This window comes from Talpa occidentalis, unplaced genomic scaffold, assembly GCF_014898055.3.
Source record: "Talpa occidentalis isolate TD23 unplaced genomic scaffold, MPIMG_talOcc4v2.1 talOcc4.10, whole genome shotgun sequence".
Classification (NCBI taxonomy): domain Eukaryota; kingdom Metazoa; phylum Chordata; class Mammalia; order Eulipotyphla; family Talpidae; genus Talpa; species Talpa occidentalis.
In genome coordinates this window covers 51,736,896-51,758,289 of record NW_023600993.1, presented here as the reverse complement: position 1 = coordinate 51,758,289, position 21,394 = coordinate 51,736,896, and the positions used below count along the sequence as shown (strand labels likewise).

The 21,394-nt window shown below is 36.2% G+C and overlaps 1 protein-coding gene across 9 annotated transcripts in view; it reads right to left on the bottom strand.

The window, feature by feature from the left end:
• Positions 1-2,092: 2,092 nt before the first annotated feature.
• MITF (melanocyte inducing transcription factor) overlaps positions 2,093-21,394 on the bottom strand; it is a 212,124-nt gene continuing 192,822 nt past the window's right edge. For 8 of the 9 annotated variants that reach the window (XM_054695474.1, XM_054695475.1, XM_054695480.1 and 5 more), the window contains exons 8-10: positions 17,533-17,608; positions 14,171-14,318; positions 2,093-5,563 (exon numbers count right to left, since the gene is read on the bottom strand). In XM_054695474.1, the coding sequence (XP_054551449.1) occupies positions 5,162-5,563; positions 14,171-14,318; positions 17,533-17,608 (626 nt within the window). In that variant the 3' untranslated portion in view covers positions 2,093-5,161. Of the gene's footprint in view, positions 5,564-12,204; positions 12,236-14,170; positions 14,319-17,532; positions 17,609-21,394 lie in introns of those variants that run through there. The other variant, XM_054695482.1, reaches the window with a different exon arrangement.

Here is a 21,394-nt window from a genome sequence, read left to right as displayed (position 1 = left end):
AGATCTGCCAGCAAAGAATTAAGAGATCATCACCATCTCTCTTTAAATATAATGAAAATCTAACTTTACAACACTCCTCTTAAATGAGCTTTCCTCATGCTACTTGGCTGTGCATTATATCTTGGCATACACAAAAAATAAAAACAGGGTGGTTCTAAAGGTTCATTTATGTTGGCTGGATTATGAAGATTAACTCCTCAGATGGTGTTCCAAAGAAGTCATCAAATGTAAGTATAATTGAAAATAAAAACCTGAAAAACATTTAAATATTGATAGGAGAATGAACAGATAGAATATAGTCAAGACACCACTCTTTAGACACAAAACATCAGTGTGTATCATAAAGGATTAAAAATTTTAATTCTCTGGGGAATATAATAGAGAGTTTAGCTTCAGCAATGTGTATTTTCTGAAATAAAATAGCATAATTATTCTCATGGCAGAAGCACAAGTGGCAGAGCATATAGGTTTATTACAATTTAAGTTTTAGGTCATTTGTGCTGAAGATTGTTTCTTAATGTGATAAATTGGATAACTATTATTCCTTTAAATAGTATAATCCAGGTTCCTAGAGACAGCAAGATACTCTACCACAAAGCAGCCTGATGGCTTCTGTCACCTTGCCAATTTATACAAATAATGGCCCTGTGCTATAATGCAGCTTTTCTCAAAATGTGCATGCCACTGTTGATACATATGATCATTTTAGGTAGTCCAGGGAGAATTTTCCATTTTAAAAAATAAAAGTGATTATGTATTATGTTATAAAAACAGCTACCTTTTACTAAGCATTTAATATGTGCTGTCAAACAAAAATTCTAGTATATTTATTTGAATTATTTTCACAAGACCGCTGTACAGTAGCTTCCATTATTATCTCCAATGAATGGAGAGAGTAGCACAGAGAGGCTAAATAACCGCTCAAAATCACACAGCTAGAGACAGGCAGAGTTTGGCTGGGGGGTCCATGTCATTTTATGGATATCGTTTTTTTTTCACTTTTATGGTTTCTTTTTAAAGAAATATAAGTCTGCAGATGTGAAATAAAGTCATACAGGTAGCAGACAAATGTCTGGTGTTCAAGTAATAATGATATCACATAATTTTATGGATTTTTTTTATGATGGGGGAGCTAAGATTCAAGATCCTTGTAGACTGATAAGTGAATGTTAAGAGGGAAAAGATAGGTCAAAAACTTGGATTAAAATCCTGCTGTAGATAGAACATTAAAGATGAACAACTCCAGCTTTCAACTTACCTGTTTTCAACATAGCCCAGAAAATTCTCTTGTTCAGGTAGAAAATCTTCCTACTTTTACATGTTTTTAAGACATCACAAAATCACATTTCTATGAGAAATATAAATAATTCAAATAACTCTGAAAAAGAAAGGGTTCAATTATTGTATATTACAATTTAAGAAAAAAAAATCAAACTTCAGAAAAAGCTGACAATCAGATCAAATGCATTACAGGAAGTTTCTTGCTCATTTTCTCCAGAGATTAAACCAGAATATTTTTTTAAGAGGGCATAAGTTTAAGGTCTAACTAGGGAATAAAGACATGTTTTGTCTGATACTTCCCAAGTCAAATCCAACATTTATCAAATGATCTTAAGTACTGTATTAAAAAAAAAAAAAAAGCCCAAACCTGGCAACCTGGGTATATTAAGCTTTCATTATTGCAAATTTGTATTTTAAAAACCCAGTATCTTTTTTGTAAATATGCAAGGGTTTCTCTGACAATTTCTGTTTTTTTGTAAAGTTTCCTCTCTCTGAAACATTTAAAATAAAATTCTGAAATCTAAAATGAATTCTTGGCATTTGGGGATTTTAAATCTCCCCAAATTCAGAGGGGGGATAAGTTGCATAGTTTAATTCATCTGAGTGCAAATTATAAAGTAATCAAAAATGTTTAAAACCGAAAAGTATTATCTTACAGTGGCATTTAAAACAAAAAAAAAAAAATACTGGCATTTTAAAATTTTCCATGCAATTTGCTATTCATTAAATCAGAAGAAAATGTGTGCTACTATTTTTTGATAAGGCAAACAATATTCAAAATTGGCATGAACTAAACACAATTGGCCACCACTATGTGAAAAACCAAATGCTTTAATGAGGCTATCAAGAACAACAGTTCAGTTATTTCATTGGATACATTAATATTGATCCATAATATACAGTGCTATGGACCATACAGAAATTATTGCTGCATCCAACAGCAGGTGACTATTATTAACATTACAGTACCAAGTGTCCGCGAGAGACAGTCATTTGTCATTTTTTTCAAGAAATAGGGTATTTTTATATACTGTTATCAACATCAACTTTCCCAGTGCATTTAAAAAATATTAATAAGTGCATTCCTTTGTGCTTTATTTTCTATCTTTTAACATCCTATGCGTTTTATTTGTTCTTATTGCTTTATTATTTAAAAACAACCAGAAAGAACTTTGTCATCTTATGTATGACCAGGTTGGTTGTATGGTTTTTGGCAAAGTCAGAAGGTTTGGTATTTCCATTGCCTTACCCACAGGCAAGTGGACAAATTTGGCATTTTGATCACTCCATATGGAGGCCCTACCCCGAGACATAATTCTGCACCCAAGTATGGTGGGGGAGTGGTGTGGATCATTCTCTTGTTTCAAACGGCAAGTCCAAACCACTGCCTTTTGGCTTACCTAGTGCCTAAAACGAATCCACACTCTATTTGGCAAAAAAGAAATAAATAAAACCACCCCCGAGCTTGCAGCATTCTCCTGGGCTTGCTCACCTGCCACTCCCAGAAATTGTCTCTTAAGAGGAAGGGAATGGGGCTGCAGGTGATGGTGAGCTCAGGAGATGCGAGTCAGGGCAGTGGAACAAGATGCCATACTTTCTCTCAACAAAGCTTCCTGGAAGGTCGCTTGACCCTGGCCATATTCTCTGGGCAATGGGTGAGTCAACCTTGCTCTATTTCAAGTACTCTCAAAATCACCTAAGGAAAGCTAGCATCATACCATTGTCATCTTTGACCTTTGCACCCAGCTCCCCTCCCCCCCATATAAATATGAAGAGAAAAATAGACAATGCTATGATTGTATCAATGAACACTATGGTACAGTTAGCTGTTCATGCAGATTTGCATTACTATTCTAGGAAAAGAGCTATACAATTAAGGAGGTTGAAAGAATGGGAACTAAGTTTCCCTACCCCCTTAAGTAATAAAGCTATAAAACTGATAGCATCATCAATGGTTCCAAGGATTCTTATTGCCCAACGTGCATGGGAACTATGCAGTTGATTATTTTCATGTAAGCCATCCATTCATACATGTGACAATCACTCCTTCGCTGAACCCTCCAACACCCATCACCAATTCACATTTGACATTTAAACTTATTTTCCTTAAAAAAAAAAAAAACCTTCCTGAATAAGGTTTCCTGATGAAAGAAGTTGGCACTCTGTCACTAAAATATATTTAATATTAAAAATATCTGAAGGAAAATTGGAAGCTCTTATATTGTCTACATAGGCACCATGCTATACGTTCCTCTTGACTATAGATACCATCTTGAAACTTTCTCCTACATTACAGTTCAGTCAGTGCTAGTCCAAAAAAGACTACTGCTATATTTAAGGCACTTCATTCTGAATGGATATGCTTTATGCCACTTGCTATTCAACTGTAGGCTGCTACTGAGAAATTCCATTCAGCAGCCTGGCTCTTAACACCATATGTCATCTGTATAAAACATCTAGGCCTGATAGAATACACGTAACACTACTGTTATTGCATAGGACTACACAAGTAGATAATGCACTGAAACTAACTTACAACATTGCTGCTTGTTAAAACATTGTTATCAAGTAACAGTAATAAGCCAATACAGTATTTCTCTCTTAAAAAATTCAGCAAGTTTACTGAAATAAACCCCAATTTAAATGACCATAAAGGGCATATTAATGCTAAGGTTATCAGTCTCCAAGAATATTGCTATTTTTATATCACTAAAAATAAATATGTAAGTTTATTCTCTCTAGAAAGCCTGTTTTAACCTATTAATACTACACCTTAAATGTGCTGAAAAACAGTTCTGAGTGAGACTGTAATATACAAAATATTTGCAAAGCTCTCTTTAAAACCAAGACCTTGCATAAAAGTTTTCTGTCGTGTGTACAAAGGATGCGGAAAACCACCAGTGAATTGTAAAAATATTGAAAACTTGCCATTTTAAGATGCATAGTCTTACAAATTAATATAAACATATTGAAAAGAACGATGATAATAAAGAATCTGTACAAATCAAATGAACAGGAAAACATAATTTAAAAATAAAAATAGTAAAGCCAATTAGAAATGTGCCCAGTTTGGTTTTCTTATCAAAAGCGAAAATGAAAAAAAAAAAAGGTAAAACTTTCAGTGCTCCCCAATATTTTACTTTGAGAGGACATTAATTTCCATTTCAAAATAAAATATATCACATGAAAAACTGACTGATACTCAGGATGAGGAAAACAGAGTACAGAGTAAAAAGAGCTAGACTCCAAGTTTCAGAGCCTTGGTCTGTCTCGCCACAATCTCAGTTATCTTACCAGAAGATTCTCATGGAAATGGTTACATTTGTTTTCTTTGAGTGAATATAGTATTTCTTTAAATAGTTTGTAGCGTAAAGAATATAGGATGCTAGAAGGGTACTGGATCTTTAAGGCAGTACCAAAATGGAAAAGGGCTACTATGGATTCTCTCTCTCTCTCTCTCTCTCTCTCTCTCTCTCTCTCTCTCTCGCCCCCTCCATTCTTTCAATTAAACTTTAAATTTAATTTCCAAGAAGTCACAGGTGTAAAAATCTCAAACGAAGTTTCCCCTGCGTAAAAATGGACAGAAATTTCTCTGATGCAAAATCCTCTTGCTCAGGAAGCTAAAAGTCCGGGGTGATTCAGTTCACAGATACTGTACACTTTTTGTACAATACTTTGGAGGCATTTGTAGTTGTAAAATAGAATATACAAGTCTGTTTCACAAAATTCTAAAAATAAAATATATCCTGGGCTATTGATAAAGCATGAAAAAAAATTCATATTAAAGGAAAATTATCAAGAAAACCCCTTCAGGTAAATTATTCAATCTACTAATCAAGAAAGGAAGCAGTCTGTAAGGGCGCGGAGCAGGGAAGGTCTGCTAACAAGCATGCTCGGTTTCTTCCATGCTCATACTGCTCCTTCGGCTGCTTGTTTTGGAGGCTCCGGGGGACACTGATGAAAGAAGTGGATCTGTTACGCCCACTGGAGAAAGAGTGTCATCCATCAGGATGTCTTCTAGTTTGGAGCCCATTTTTGTGGGGACACTGTAGGCCTGGCTGCTCTCGGTCCCAGTCCCAAGGTTGTTGTTGAAGGTGATGGTGCCATCTGTGAGATCCAGGGTTGTGGTACAGGTTAGGTCTGCATGATGCTGAAGGAGGTCTTGGCTGCAGTTCTCAAGGGCAGGTTCTTGTTTGATGATTCTATTCACCAGATCTGGAGAGCAGAGACCCGTGGATGGAATGAGGGAAAGTCCATGAGCTCGAGCCTGCATTTCAAGTTCCTAAAAGAAAAGTGAAAAACAGTCGAGTAAGTGGAGCACAGAGGATTTGCAGGCAGTTAAACCATAATCTGTGATACTATCATATTGGATACATGTCATTATGATTTGTCCAGACTCATAACACCAAGAGTGAATCCTAATGAAAGCATGGACTTTGGGGGCTAATGATATGTCAATGTAGGCTCCTCAGTTGTAACAAAGGTGAAGGATGTTATTAGGGGGAGACAGGAAGTATCTGGGAAATCTATCTTTAGCTCAATTTGCTGTAAACCTAAAATTTCTCCAAGTTAAAGTGGATTTAAAAAATTTAGACATTCAGATGAAAAACAATGAATCATTATAATATTTTTGTTCTCTTAAAGCACAGCATAGACACCATTGTCACATGAAATGAATTTTAGGCAGTATATGGATTTTATATATCAAACACAGAGACAGTATCTCACAGATGTTAGTATTATCAATGAGGATGAGTTTAAAAATATAATAATAACATTTCAAAATGTAGACTGATTAAAAAAATTATAATTCTGTGCTCCCTAAACTATGCTGAGATATCTAGGGAAGCATTTACATGGCACCGGGGATATTTTAAAATTTCAAGGGATATGGTACACTACGGTGGATCCACATGAGGACAGTGAGAAGATAGCACACAGGAGTCAGGAGAGAGGCCTCAGGAAAAACAACCCTGTCCACACCTTGATCTTGGATTTTTAGTCTCTGGAACTGTGAGGAAATAAATTTACGTCGTTTAAGTCATCACCCTCTGTGTCTGTGATCTTATACAGCAGCCCTAGCTGCCTGGTTCACTTCCTAAGTGTCATATATGCCCCCAGTAGCTCATTTTAAAATACCTTCCAAACAAGTTCTTTTCCCTTGTCCCTTTCTGAGTATCCCTGGACCTTCTTACAGTGGAACTAAGAATGGAAAATAAAGAAGCCTATCATCAACACTGATGAGAATTCTGCTTCCACATATCAATGTCATCCTTGCTATATTTGTGTTATAATACAGTAATAACAGACTATAATTTTAAGCAAGTCACCTTGTCTCGTCAGAGAAGGAAAAGCATTCTCCAACACTAGAGCCTCTCAAACTTTGCCCACAAGCTTAGCTAGAGGTGGATGTCCCTAAAATGTCGTGTTCAGTCTACATTAAAGGCTGATACATAAGATCCTTCTTTGGATATAATACAAGTAAGAGATTAGAGCCTGAGATGTCACACAAACATCTACCTGCTCCTTTACACAACCTCCAGAAACACAAGTCTCTTCGGTTATCATTTTAAAGCTTTGGGCTGTTTAATAAAAATGGCAGTTCCAATGATATTAAGGTTTCATGCTCTTTCTTCTGTGAAAATTTTTGCATGCATCACTTAGAGTGAAAATGAAAGGAAGCCCTTAGGCCCAAGCTGGAATCATGCACTCCTGTAAATCTAACCAATGTGCTAATAAGAACAGTACCCCCACATATGCAGTTTGTCTTTTTAAAAAGTATAAAATTAGATTAAGAGAGGCAAACATCTTACTTTAACCCTTTGCTGTTTAATTAAAAATGTTTATTTGCCGATTAAAGTGTTATTTTGATTTGTAAGCAATGTGATAACTCTCATCTAGAGAATGCAAGCTCATTGCATTGCACATTTTCTGTTTTCCCAATTAATAATGTTTTCCATGATAGTAAAAAATTCTAAAGGCTAAATCATGCTGTCACTGGAAGAAACCAAAGACATGGTCACCATGGAATTTCCAATTCACAGATTTCACACATTCATATTTCATGTAAATACACAAATTGGGAGCTTAAAATAAAATCTAGGTTTTCTTTCAAAAGGGTTACTATATTTTATTTTTTTTAAAGATTTTTTTATTTATACAAGAACCAGGGTACAGGCCAGATGTGTGGGAGGGTGAGAGGATTCACCAGAGACAGAGTGGGGAACAGAACAGGCAGACTGACTGAAATACACTGCTGAGGGGAGCAGCAGGCCACACAGGAGAGGTCTGCTGCGCCATGTGGGATTCTCGCCAGCTGGCCAGGATAGAACCCACGCTGCAGAGGCTGCGGACAGTTTCACAGTGCAGCGCTCAACCGCCTGCCCCACCAGGGAGGCCCTATATTTTAATATTTGTATAGAGCAGTTGCCTTTATAAATGTATGAAAATCTAAAATCAAGGGATTAACAACCGAGAGCTACTTACTAAATAGACGGAACATGAAACAAACGCCAAATGCCAAAAGTGGAGGGGAGAGGAACAGGATTTTCAAATTACATAAAATTTCTGCTTTACAGATTCTGAAATGATTCTGAGAGAGGAGAATCTCCCTGTTCCACGGCTGAAACTACTGTGGTGATATGAGAGAGGTGACATCAAAAATTGTCAACAGTTTTCTGGGGACATTAAAAGCATTAAAGACCTTACTATACATTAATTACTCTGTTAAATAAGAACAATGTCCAGTGAGTCTTCAGGAGACCCAGTCAAGTACAAAGATAAAAGCTTGAAGTGGAAAGTTGGGAAACAATCCTACAAGCAAACTGAACCCTAGAAAAAGCAGGGATAACCATAGTTTGTCAGCTCAAAAGGTAGCAAGAGACAGAGATTGATATTATATAATGGTGAAGGGATCAATATGTCAGGAAGACATACCACTCTCCAATATATACGCACCAAAAAAAAGGTCCATCAAAACATATAAAATAACTATTAACAAACATAAAAAGGCATTCCCTGTGACACAACAGTAATAAGGAACTTCAATGCCCCACTGACATCATTGGACAGATCAACCAAACAGAAAATCAGCAAGGAAACAACAGACTTTAAGAGGAACTGGACCATATGTAGGCTTAATAGACATTTATATGACATTGCATGCCCCCCCCCGCCCCCTATAAAACCTAAGTAAAAATTCTTCTCAAGTGTACATGAAACAATCTTGAGGACAGACCACATGTTAGGTCACAAAACAAGTGTCAATAAATTTAGAAAGACTGAAATCATATCAAGTATCTTCTCTGATCACAATGGTATCACCAGAAATCAACCACAAAAAAAGGAGGAAAAGCTGAAATACATAGAGACTAAGCAACATGCTACTGAATGGCTGCTGGGTAAAAGAGAAATTGAAAAATACTGAGAGACAAACAAAAATGAAGATATGAGTTATTGAACCTATGAGACACAGCAAAAGCATTATTAAGAGAGAATTTTATAGCAACACAGGCCTACTTCAAGAAACAAAGGCCTCAAACAAATCATCTAATTTTATACTTTAAAGATCTAGGAAAAGGAGAACAAATGAGATTAAAAGCAGCCCAAATGAAAGAAATAATACAAATCAGTGCACAAATAGACAAAATAGAAATTAAAAACATAGTACAAAAAAGTCAATGAATCCTATGTTCTCTGAAAAGACAACAAATCTCTAGCTACGCTAACTAGGAAAAAAAAAAAGAGAAAACTCTAATTTTAAAAAGTCAAAAATGCAAGGGGAGGAGTAACAACAGACATCTCAGAAATATATCAATAGAAAACCATAAGATACTACTAATAAAATCTCTGTCAATAAATTGGATAGTCTAGAAGAAATGGACAAATTCTAAGAAACATACAATCTTTCAAGACTGAATCAGGAACAGAAAACCTGAACAGAACAAGCAAGAAAATTGAAACAGTAGTCATAAGTCTCCCCAAAAACAAAAGCACAGAGCCAGATGATTTTACTAGTGTGTTCTACCAAACCTTTGAAGATGAACTAATACCCATCCTTCTCAAACTGAAGATGAGGGAACACTTCGAAAGTATTTTATGAGGCTACTCTAATATCAAAAGCAGATGAGGACCAAAAAAAAAAAAAAAAAAAGAAAGAAAGAAAGAAAACTACAGATCAATATCCCTGAAGAAAAAAAATGCAAAAAAAAAATGCAAAAATCTTCAATCAAATCTTAACAAATGGAATTCAAAAATACATTAAAAGGTTCACACACAATGATCAAATGGGATTTATTCCAGGGATGCAAGGATTATTCAACATACAAAAATCAATCAGTGTAATTCACTATATCAACAAAAGGAAAGGTAAGAATCATGTATATCAACAGATGCAAAGAAAGCATTGGACAATATAAAACTGCCAATAAATAGGGGGAGAAGGAACATACTTCTACATAATAAAGACCATATGTGACAAACCCATAGCTAACATCATACTTAGTGGTGAAATACTGGAAGTTTTTCCTTTAAGATCAGGTACAAGGCAAGGATGTCTATTTTCAGTACTACTATTCAATATAGTATGGGAAATCCTAGCTAGAGAAACTAGAGAAGAGAAAGATATAAAAGGAATCCAAATTTAATAAGAAGTAAAACTATCACAATTTTGCAGATGATGTGATAATAAACAGGAAACTGAAGATTTTACTAAAGCTAATAGAAGCAATAAATCAGAACATTTAAATGGCAGGCTACAAAATCAGTATACAAAAATCAGTTACATTTCTATACAGAAAGAATGAACTAAAAGAGAAAGAAACCAAGAAAACAATTCAATTTACAATTGCATCAAAAAGAATCAAATACCTAGGAATTAACTTAACAAGGAGGTGAAAGATCTATAAAATAAAAACAATTGGACACTGTTAAGAGAAACAGACACAAAGATATGGAAAGATTTCCTTGCTCATGGATTGAAACATTACTGTTATAATGGCCATCATACCAAAAGCAATTTGCAGATCCAATGCAAACCCTATTAAAGTTTCAATGTCTTTCTTCAAAGAAATAGAACAAATGTTATTGAATTTTATATGTAAGTAATCACAAAAGACCCCAAATAGCCAAAGCAATCCTGATAAAAATGATGAAAAATCAAGGTATGATGCCCCTAGTCTTCAAGCTATACTGCAAAGTTATAATAATCAAACTAGTATGGTATTATAATAAAATACTTAGAATGGAATTCGAGTTCAGAAATAAACTCATATTTATATGAAGAGTTAATTTATAACAATACAGCCAAGATAATACAATGGAAAATAACAAATGGTGTTGGGAAAACTAAACAGCAACACGCAAAAGAATGAAATTTTCACACCATACATAAAAATTAATTCAAAATGGATTAATGATTTGAATGTAAGACCTGAAACCATAAAATACATAGAAAAAAGAAAAGATTAATTAAATCACTCTGTGACATTGACTTCAATGTTGTCATTGGAGACTCAGCTACAAAAGCAAGGGGAACAAAAGCATAAATAAACAAATGGGACTATGTCAAACTAAAAAGCTTTTCAGTGAAAGAAATTATCATTGAAATGAAAAGACACCCTACTGAATGAAAGTATTTGCATATGATACAACTGACAAAGCGCTAAAAACCAAAGATCTATAAAATACTCCTATCACTCAACAATTAGGAAACAAATAACACAATCAAAAAATGGACATAAAAAATGTTGATCATCAAAGAAATGCAAATCAAAGCCACAATGAGATAACACCTCACTCCTGCCCATAACAAAAAGAACAGAAACAAGTGTTTTCAAAAGTATGGCAAAAAAGGAATCCTTATAAATTGTTGATGGGCATATAGACTTGTTTGGCTCCTGTGGAAAAAAATATGGAGTTTCTCAAAATATTGAAAATACATCTACTATATGATTGAGAAATTCAGCTCCTAGGTATCTATATGAGGAATGCAAGAACACTAATTTGAGGGCCTCCCCGGTGGCGCAGCGGTTGAGCGCTGGGTTGCGAAGCTGCCCGCGGCCTCTGCGGCGCCGGTTCGATCCCCGGCTGCTCCCCGGCCACCGGAGGAGGGTCCCACATGGCACGCAGACCTCTCCTGCCGCCCGCTGCTCCCCTCAGCAGTGTACTTCGGTCCTTCTGCCTGCTCTGCTCCCTGCTCTGGCTCTGGTGAATTCTCCCACCCTCCCGTGCTTCTGACTGTACCCAGTGCATGTATAAACAAAACAAACAAACAAAACAAAATAAATAAATAAATAAAGCATGCCTTTATAAAAAAAAAAAAAAAAAAAGAACACTAATTTGAAAGCACATATGCACTCCTATGTTCGCTGCAGCACTATTGAGAATGGCCAAGTTATGGAAACAACCTAAGTCTCCAAGACCAATGATTGCATTAAGAAGTTGTGGCATATATACAAAATGGGATACTACTTAGTTTTGAAAAAAGATGAAATCTTGCCATTTATGACAACATGGATGAAACTAGAGGGAATTATAGGGAATTATGTAAGCCAACAAAGTACCAAATGATTTCACTCAATGTGGAATACAAAGAAAGAAAACTAAGGAACAGACAAAACTAAACTATAACAAACCCTAGACATCTGACTGCAAAATTGACATTACCAGTGGGGAATGGGTAGGGGAGAAAGGAGAGGCCCCAACAGACTATAATGGAGGATTACTGGTGTTTTGATGGTGGGTGTGGTGTAGTCACACCTTTGGAACAGTTTTGCAAACCAACATTACCTTGATTAAAAAAAAAAAAATCAAAGTCTGGTACCAATACCTGTAGGTTAAATAAGCGGGTCTTTAGTGTCATATATTCCACTGATGTTCCATAAACAGTCACAATAGAAACCTGAGAAGCAATCATTGCTCTGTGACAAACTCTGGGAAAAGGCGGTTCTATCTACTGAAGAAGAAGGCACAGTGTCACTAACTGTTACTGGTAGTATGCAAAGTCAGCAAATAAATTAAAATTAGTCTCTGTAAACTCCTATGGTTATTAGCAGAGTCAGTTTTTCTTTCTTCTTCTAGAGAGTTTCAGAGGAAGCTGTGTTTTGCACTCAGTAATGACAGGTTGAGCACCTAAGAGAAGCACCAGGAGCTGCTGTCAAAGATGGATCTCCCATTTCACGCTTACCCTGGTATGTACACTCACTAAACGATGGGTGAATTCCACGTACTATTAAACTTATTATTTCTCCCTTTATGATATTTAAGTTAAATATACATATGATATCATATTTTCAGTCTTGGTAACTCTAAAATGTATGTCTTGGGCCTCCCTGGTGGCGCAGCGGTTGAGTGCTGGGTTGCGAAGCTGCCGCAGCCTCTGCAGCACCGGTTTGATCCCCGGCTGCTCCCCGGACACCAGAGGAGGGTCCTGCATGGCGCGCAGACCTCTCCTGCCACCCGCTGCTCCCCTCAGCAGTGTACTTCGGTCCTTCTGCCTGCTCTGCTCCCTGCTCTGGCTCTGGTGAATTCTCTCACCCTCCTGCACTTCTGACTGTACCCAGTGCTTGTATAAATAAATAAATAAATAAATAAATAAATTAAATTAAATAAATCTTTAAAAAAATAAAATAAAATGTATGTCTTGATGATATGATTCACTGGGTGCCCTCAAGTTTCCAATAAATATGTGCTATGACCACAGACAGCACGCCCAAGCCCCTGTAATAAAGGTACTTTTTAATATAGCAACTATTTAATATACTATTTAATATACTATTTAATATTTATTTAATATACTATTATTATATTTATTTAATATACTATTTAATATAGCAACTACTTAATATAGCAACTATTTAATATAGCAACTCAGTAGTTATTGGTACGAACTAAATGCTTGTTTCTACCCCCCCTAATTTCCAATGTGATAATGACTGGAGGTGGGGCCTATGGGAGGTGATTAGGTTACGAGTAGAGCCTTCATGAATGGAATTAAAGTTCTTATAAAAGAGACCACAAAGATCCCTCTCATACAGACCCTCTTTCCCCCACATACAAACAGCAAGAAGACAACTGTCTATGAACCAAGGAGCAGGTCCAAGTATACACACCCTGGTTTTAGACATTCTACCTTCCAAAACTGTGAGAAATAAGTACTGTATAAGTCACTCCATCAGTGGTATTTTTAATAGTAGCACAAATGTACTAAGACAATTCTGTTCTATAAAGTCAGTATGAAAATTGCATTAGTAAATACAGATTGTTGTTGCAAGAGGAAATTCAGGATTTGATTCTTTAGCGAGTCTAACCACATTTTCATCAACCAATCAACACATAAACTTCTTTACTGTGTGTCTCTGTTTAAAGACACCTTATATAATATATTAGTGTTGATCCATGCACATTGACTTCATGGTCACTAGCACTGTAACTTATACCTGAACAAACTATTTCCTTATTGCACGTCACTGCTTTTGCACTTAGCAACTGTAGACAGCACATCAGCATTATACTGAGAGGCCTCTTTAAACAGCAAAATCGGCAACAAAAAACACACCAGAAATATGGAAAACAAGATACTAAACAGATGGTAAAAAGGACACTTGTTTAGTATGAGCTGAAACAAGAAGGCAGATCATCATGCGTTCACTCTTTCGCAGGACTAAGTGTACTGGGCAACTCCAATCTGCCACTCTGCATGTGTTTGTGAAATACTGATTTTGGGTTACAAATAAAATTTTATGAGTAGGAATTCAGAAATAGGGAATCCATGAATGATGAATATCAACTGTATTAGGATCTTGTAAGTCAACTCCCTCATGGCTCATTATAGCTTTTATTCTCCCATCATGAAGTCAGTAGTAATCTTTACACATCATATGTCATGTACCTGGATTCTCAGCAACAAATGCCGGTTGGCATGCTCTAGTTTCTTCTGTCGGTTTTCAAGCTCTTTTGCACGTTGCTGTTCTCGTTGCAACTTTCGGATATAATCCACAGACGCTTTCAAAATGGTTCCCTTGTTCCAGCGCATGTCTCTGTAATGAAGATGAGACGAAACAGACTCTTTTTTTGGATTGGGACTCAATGAAAATTCAGCGTTCAGAGCATTCAGTTTCTAAGGTTATGGTAACAATTATAAGTTGACAATAGTTTTCATTCGTTGAATGCTTACCATGTGTTGGATACTGCCTACCACTTCTTACATTTAATCTTATTAACCTGGACAAATACCTCAAAAGGGAGGGATGCTGTGTGTATGTTGACAATGAAACTATTCAACTTGTCCCAGGTCACAGAGCTATCATAAGGGGGAGTCAGGGCTTAAGTTTAGAGCTGTTGATAACAATGTCAATATTCTTAAATACTATATTAAGTAGTTACGGGTTTCTAAGACTAATTAAGTTAATTCATTCAGACAGAATAAGTTATGGTAAAAAAAAAATCATATGAGAAACCACTACCTGATTGGGTATGGCCTAAAATTGGCATCCTTGAATTTTATTATGAATATTTATGTTCAGGTTATCTAACTTCTCTTTGTCTTGATTCCCTCACCTATAAAATAGTGATATTACAGAGGACCAGACTCATGGGTATGTTATTAGAATCAAAGGAGGCATTTTTATATGAATGCACTGTGAATAGTCAGAACACAATTCAAATAATGGAGCAGCCATATGTTAAGGGTTCAACAGAATAATCATAAAGCTATCTTTAGCATTTACTATGTGGCAGGCACTCTGTAAAAAGTTTTACAAAGTGAGTTGGCGCTAATATCATCCCTGCTTTACAAATTGGTAAACTAAGGCACAGGGGGGATTAAATAATTTATCCTACAACTAGGAAGTGGCAGAACCAGGAAGTGTAGAGAATCAAGCTTCAGACTCCATACCCTAAGCCTCTGTACCATTCTTCCTTTGATGTAACTGATCCTCAAAATAAACAGACTAGTAAGGGATACCCTCTCTCTCTCTCTCTCTCTCTCTCTCTCTCTCTCTCTCTCTCTCTCACACACACACACCCACACACCCACACACTTTCCTTTTTTTAGACAGATGAGGAAAAGGGAAGCACAAGAATTCAAGTATCTTTGCCAAGGTCAGACATCTAGTAAGGGGCTGTTTTGGAATTCAAACCCAGGCAGCTTGAGCTTGATGCCTTTCGGTTTTTAATCAATGTAGTTCTAATGCACTCATATGAGAAAATTAAGAGCACTATTAAAATGTAGGTAAAAATGAGTTGAAAAATTTAGAGCACTCAAGAAAAATAATTAAGAAGGAAATTTCTAGAGTGTTTTAAATTAATCCGAGCCCTTTTATAGAAAATATTAATGAAGCTATTGACAATGACAGTGATGAAAAATATATTTTAATGTATGGAAAACCTCCTACTTCGTAATCTATAGTTACTAAAGCAGATCAGAAGTATCAGGTGGGACATGTGAATGGAGAGCCATTAAAACAAGCCACCAAGTAATTGATCCTCACATGGGTTAGATGAAGAACAAAACAGAAGTCCTCCCATGAGAGACAGGTACAGCCCCTGGATTGTTCCCTGGGGTTGGCCCCTGGCGTCTGAGCACCAAAGATGGCAACTCAGGGAGGTGTTCTGAGATGCCAAGCGAGCACAGAACAACTGGCTAAGAACAGAGAGGCAGAAACTATAGCAGCCAGAGAAATGTTAATCATAAAAAGAAATGCCTTAACCAGTCATTAAGGTGAGAAATCAGTAGTGAAACATGTACACAACTACTCAGTTTTTAAGAAATGACTATTTCACTCAATTATTTCAGGTTTTGCTTTCTTGTAAGAACCAATCAGTTAATTATGCTTCTGGGTCTAAAGGAAGGGTTTTCAAACTTTTTGCTTCTGCTACTGCAACGAGTGGGTGTCCTTTTTCATACAGATGTGTACATAAATTCCCAATACATAAACCAACACAAGCAGATCTATTCTGGGGGAGGAGAGGGTCTGGGACCAACACTGATCAGCCAGATGTGTCTCTATTAGCTCAGGCCCATTCCATAAACCTGGTATGGGGAAAAACCATCATAATAGATTAGTCTACTTTATCTTAAAACAATGCCTACAATTAAAGATCATTATCAGTTCAGATTATAAACATGCAAGTATTCTAATGCAATGGAGAAAGCAGATATGCAAATAGAGGCTTTCACTGCAGTCCCATAATTTTATAATATGTTGCTAAAGAGATTCACAAGCTACAGTTTAAAAGAATATGCTAAAAAGTGAAAGCTGATAAAGAACAGGAAAATGGGAATTCAATTTCAACTATCATGCAAGACTGACTATAGGAAATGAAGGTCACAGCCCCTTAGTAGGATAAATTTGTGCTGCAGAACTGAGAATTTGAATGTTTGAGTTTCAAAATGGCTTTCCTTGAAAGCTGGAAAGCAAAATGTTGAAGATGGAAATTGTGCTTGAACATTCATCAAAACCACCTCACAATGGGCAATGGTTTTATTTTATTTTGTCACAAATTCCCTGACAATAATGTGAATAGCAAATTTAATAAGCCCTGCATGAATAATGCTTGATTTCATCTTTACATTTTATTAGGTAGCTAAAAGGTCATATGCAAAGGCTAATTTCATAGAATGCCTATGGGAGCCATTAAAATGTGTATGTCCTCTGGTCCCTGACTTCAAATGGGCCAATTTCTAATGGGTAAAAATTGTGTATTTGTTGTCCTATTTGCTGACATTGCTGGCAGGAAAAACTATCTTTACAACTGTTACCTCTGAAAGGAGATGGAGAGAAGAGACACTGAAAGCTGAAATCCAAAGTAGCTGACTTGTAAAACATATTAGGGTCATGCAAAGTTTTTTTTAAAAATTGACCTTTGTTGAAAATTGTTAAACTTGAAGTCTCTAATATCAGTTCTCAGTGCCTATAGATGTTGTATGTAAATCTTGCATTAATAGCTACTGAAATCTCTATATTGCATTAACTATTAAAATAATTTTCCAGCAGATCTATATTTATTGCAAGGATTCTCAGATTTCAGAAAGTCATCTCCTTATACCCAATTCAGTTTATTTCTTTCAAAATTTCAGTTTGATGAGACAAACCCAAACAAAGCCTTAAGAAGTATTTAGGAATAGAACCAAAGGAAGGGTTTGAAGACTTTTTTACTCTGGTTTTTATACTGAGCACTTTTTGCAACATATGAAAAAACATTAAGGTATGAAAAAATATATGATGCAGATTAACATGCAATTGTACTCACGGATCATTTGACTTGGGAATCAAAGTACCTAGTTCTTTAATGCGGTCATTTATGTTAAATCTTCTTCTTCGTTCAACTTCAAGAAAAGAGCACAGAAAAGGCTATTAGTAACAGACCCACATATGCATTCAGCAAATCTCATTAAAGGCATGTGTGTATTAAACTTCACCAGGATGGGACAATGTAAATCTGAACTATATTTTCCCATTATTAGCATGTTTTTGATACCAAGGTTAAAGTCCCTGAAAAAGTGTACCTTTGTACAGAACTTTGCCATTTACAAAACTTGAGCTATACAATTTCTTATTTGATGCTATAACAATCCTGAAATTAGAATTACTATTCTCAGTTGCAAATGTCAAAACCACCTGGAGATAGACTATTAAGGAACTGGTAAGAGCGCTCAGCAATAAGTGAGGCACAGTCTGAATTCGACCTTGATCCTCTAGACTGATGGGCAGCAAACTTTCTGTAAAGAGCCAGATATTGAGTACTTTTGCCTTTTTTGGGCCAAGCAGCAAAAATGCAGGGAATATGTAGGTACCTACATAACAAGAGAGAAAACACATTTTCTATAAAACTCAAACTGTAATTTCAGCTGCATATAATTTTGCAATCTACTAAAAAACAAGCACTGGCTGCCAAAATAGGGATTTTATATAATTTTCATATATCTAAAAATAATATTCTCTTAATTTTTTAACCACTTAATATAAAAAACGTATTTGGCCCAAAGCCCATTCAAAATGTTTGCTCTAGCCCAGTGTTGCCCAATAGAGACTTAATGCAAGTTATGTAGATAATTTGAAAATTTTTAGTAGCTACATCATCAAAGTAAAAAAAAAAAAACACAGATAAAATGAACTTCCATATTTTATTTTACCCAACATGTCCAAAATATTATCACTTCAACATGTAATAAACACAAAAATTTATAAATTAGACATAAAATATTCTTTGTACTGTTTTCAAAATCCACTGCATATTTTATGATTACAGCATATCACAATTTGGTCGAGTCATATTGTAAATGCCCAGTATGCACTGAAATTGCTCTGATACTTGATAACACACCACTAGAAGTTTAGTCAAGCATCTTTAACTATAACATGCATCCTAACAGCATTCCTATTTTATTAAACCAGTTGAATGTTCAACTAAATTATCATGGTCTTAGGGGAAGGTGAAATAGTAAAGCATATGAGTTAATACACATTTCTAATTTGCCTAGTTTGTCAAATAACTGCCAGATAATGCAAGAACTAATAAATTGAATTAAAATTAATGTTTAACTTTAAGCATATAACCTAATACATATTATATTTGACCCACTAACATTCTATACACTTAGATAAATAATTTTATACATTTTTCTTAGAGTGATTATTTCCATGATTAAATCAAATACAGTATTATCTTAGTATTAGACTTTTTACAAAACAGAAATAGTATGTGATACTCAATGGCTCTGAAAGATATTTTTAGATTTCTGATCTTCTAGCTAACCTCTAAAACTTGGGAGTCTGACATGTTTTCTCACTTTTCCAAGCACATAATAACCATAAAAATTCAAACAATAGTGAAACACAAGAAGGGAAATAAAAGTCCACTATGATTCACATATGATCACTGTTGAATTTCCTTATATATATTTTGTGATTATTTTTATATGTGTGTGTTCGGGCCTTGGAGTCTTCCTGCTCTACATTCACTTCCTGGTAACCTCATTTAGTCTCATGATTTTGAATACACATGTACATTGATCACTCCCAAATTCTTCTTTCCAGTCCAGGTGACTTCCCATAACTCCATACTCAGATATCTTTTTTTTTTAAGATTTATTTATTTATGCATACAAGAGCTGGGGTACAGGCCAGAGGTGTGGGGGTGAGAGGATCCACCAGAGATGGAGTGGGGAACAGAACAGTGGGCGAGACAGGAGAGGTCTGCTGCGCCATGTGGGTTGCTCCCTGGCTGGCCGGGGATCGAACTGGTGCTGCAGAGACTGTGGATTGCTTCATAGTGCGGTGCTTAACCCCTTGCACCACCAGGGAGGTTCCATACTCAGATATCTAACTGACCACTAGGAGTCACTGATATGGAGCTCCAGTGCATAGCCTCAACAGTCCAAACATGGGCTCCTAGCCCTTCCCATTCAAATTAGCTCCACCCACAGCCTTCTCTCGTTCACTAAGTGCAACTCCATCCTTCCAGTGGCCCAGGCTAACTTTGCAATCAGTTCTGCACTACTGTCCCTCGCAGGTCCCACATATCATGTATCATCAAATCTGTTGGCTGTACTTTCAAAATATTTCCAGGCTCTGCCCACTTTCAATTTCTACCGCTACTTAATGGAAGCCATCATCATCTCTTGCCTGGATTATTGCAACTCTCAATAACTGCAATGACAATTTTGCAATTGTATCTCTGTTTCATCCATGCTATCACTCCCTGCCAGCTTTAGTCTATCTAGATTACAGAAGCTAGAGGAATCATAACATAAGTTAGAGCATGCCAATCCTTACTTCAAAACTCTCAAATTGCAGCCCATCTCACCTAAGCCATGTCCCGAGGACTCTGCCTAGATCTGGCAGGCTCTCACCCCATGACCTCACTCTCATTTTCTATTCCTCATTCACTTTGACTGCATCTCTTATGTGATTCTCTCCTTCTAGTCTCAGGGCCCCATGTTATTCTTCAACCAAGCCAGACATACTCTCCACCACTTTAGTAATGCCATTCCCTCTGACCGAAACACTCTTCCCCTACAAATCTGAATGGCTGTGCCCTCACCTCCATATAGTGATTCAAATTTACATATAAGTCTTCCATGATCACCTTAATTAAAACTGAACCACTACCTCCCATGCCCGAAATGACACTTTACCCACTCGACTCCTTATAAAACTTCGTGCTATCTAATATCTGCCTATTTAATTTATTTATTATGCCTATTTATTATTGCATTCCAAGCATTTGTGCCATGGCATATAACAAACCGCCATTAAAGAATTATACAGTTAAGGGCCTCCCTGGTGGCACAAGGGGTTAAGCACCGCACTATGAAGCAATCCACAAGCAATCCTCTGCAGCCCAAGTTCGATCCCCAGCCGGCCAGGGAGCAAGCCACAAGGCGCAGCAGACCTCTCCTGTCTCACCTGCTGCTCCCCTCAGCAGTGTATTTCAGTCAGTCTGTCTGTTGTGTTCCCCACTGTCTCTGGTGAATCCTCTCACCACCACCACCCCTGCCCCCTGCATCTCTGGCCTGTACCCTAGCTCTTGTATGCATAAATAAATCTTTTAAAAAAAAGAATGATACAGTTAAGGTGCCATTATACTAAAAATGATTCTGCACCTATCTTTTCTCATATAACAGCATATTGCTGATATTTTTCACTGTAAACATTTAAATTTCCCACATTTTATTTTTAATTCATTTTTTTAATTGTAAAAGTGATACAGGCTTGCAAAAACATTAAAAAAAATACAAGTGTATAAAGGGGGAAGTCAAAGCCAACCTTTTACACCATCCAGCTCCTATTTCTATATAAATGAGAAAGTTGCCCTTGATAAGGGTAAATCCTAGATCTACTACACACACGTGCATAAAAACAAACACATATAGGCACATCTTAGATGATGAATTCTTTTTACATAACTAAATACTACACATATAATTCGGGCACTTGTTTGTTCTTCTCAAAAAGTGATATACTGCAGATGTTTATCTAAATCAGATCAACCGCATTCTTCTTAAGACCCAGTTACTATCCCTTATATGATTATACTACAATTTATTTATAAATTATCTATGGATGAGTATTTAGACTATTTCCTATTTCTTCTTCTTTTTCAATGGTGC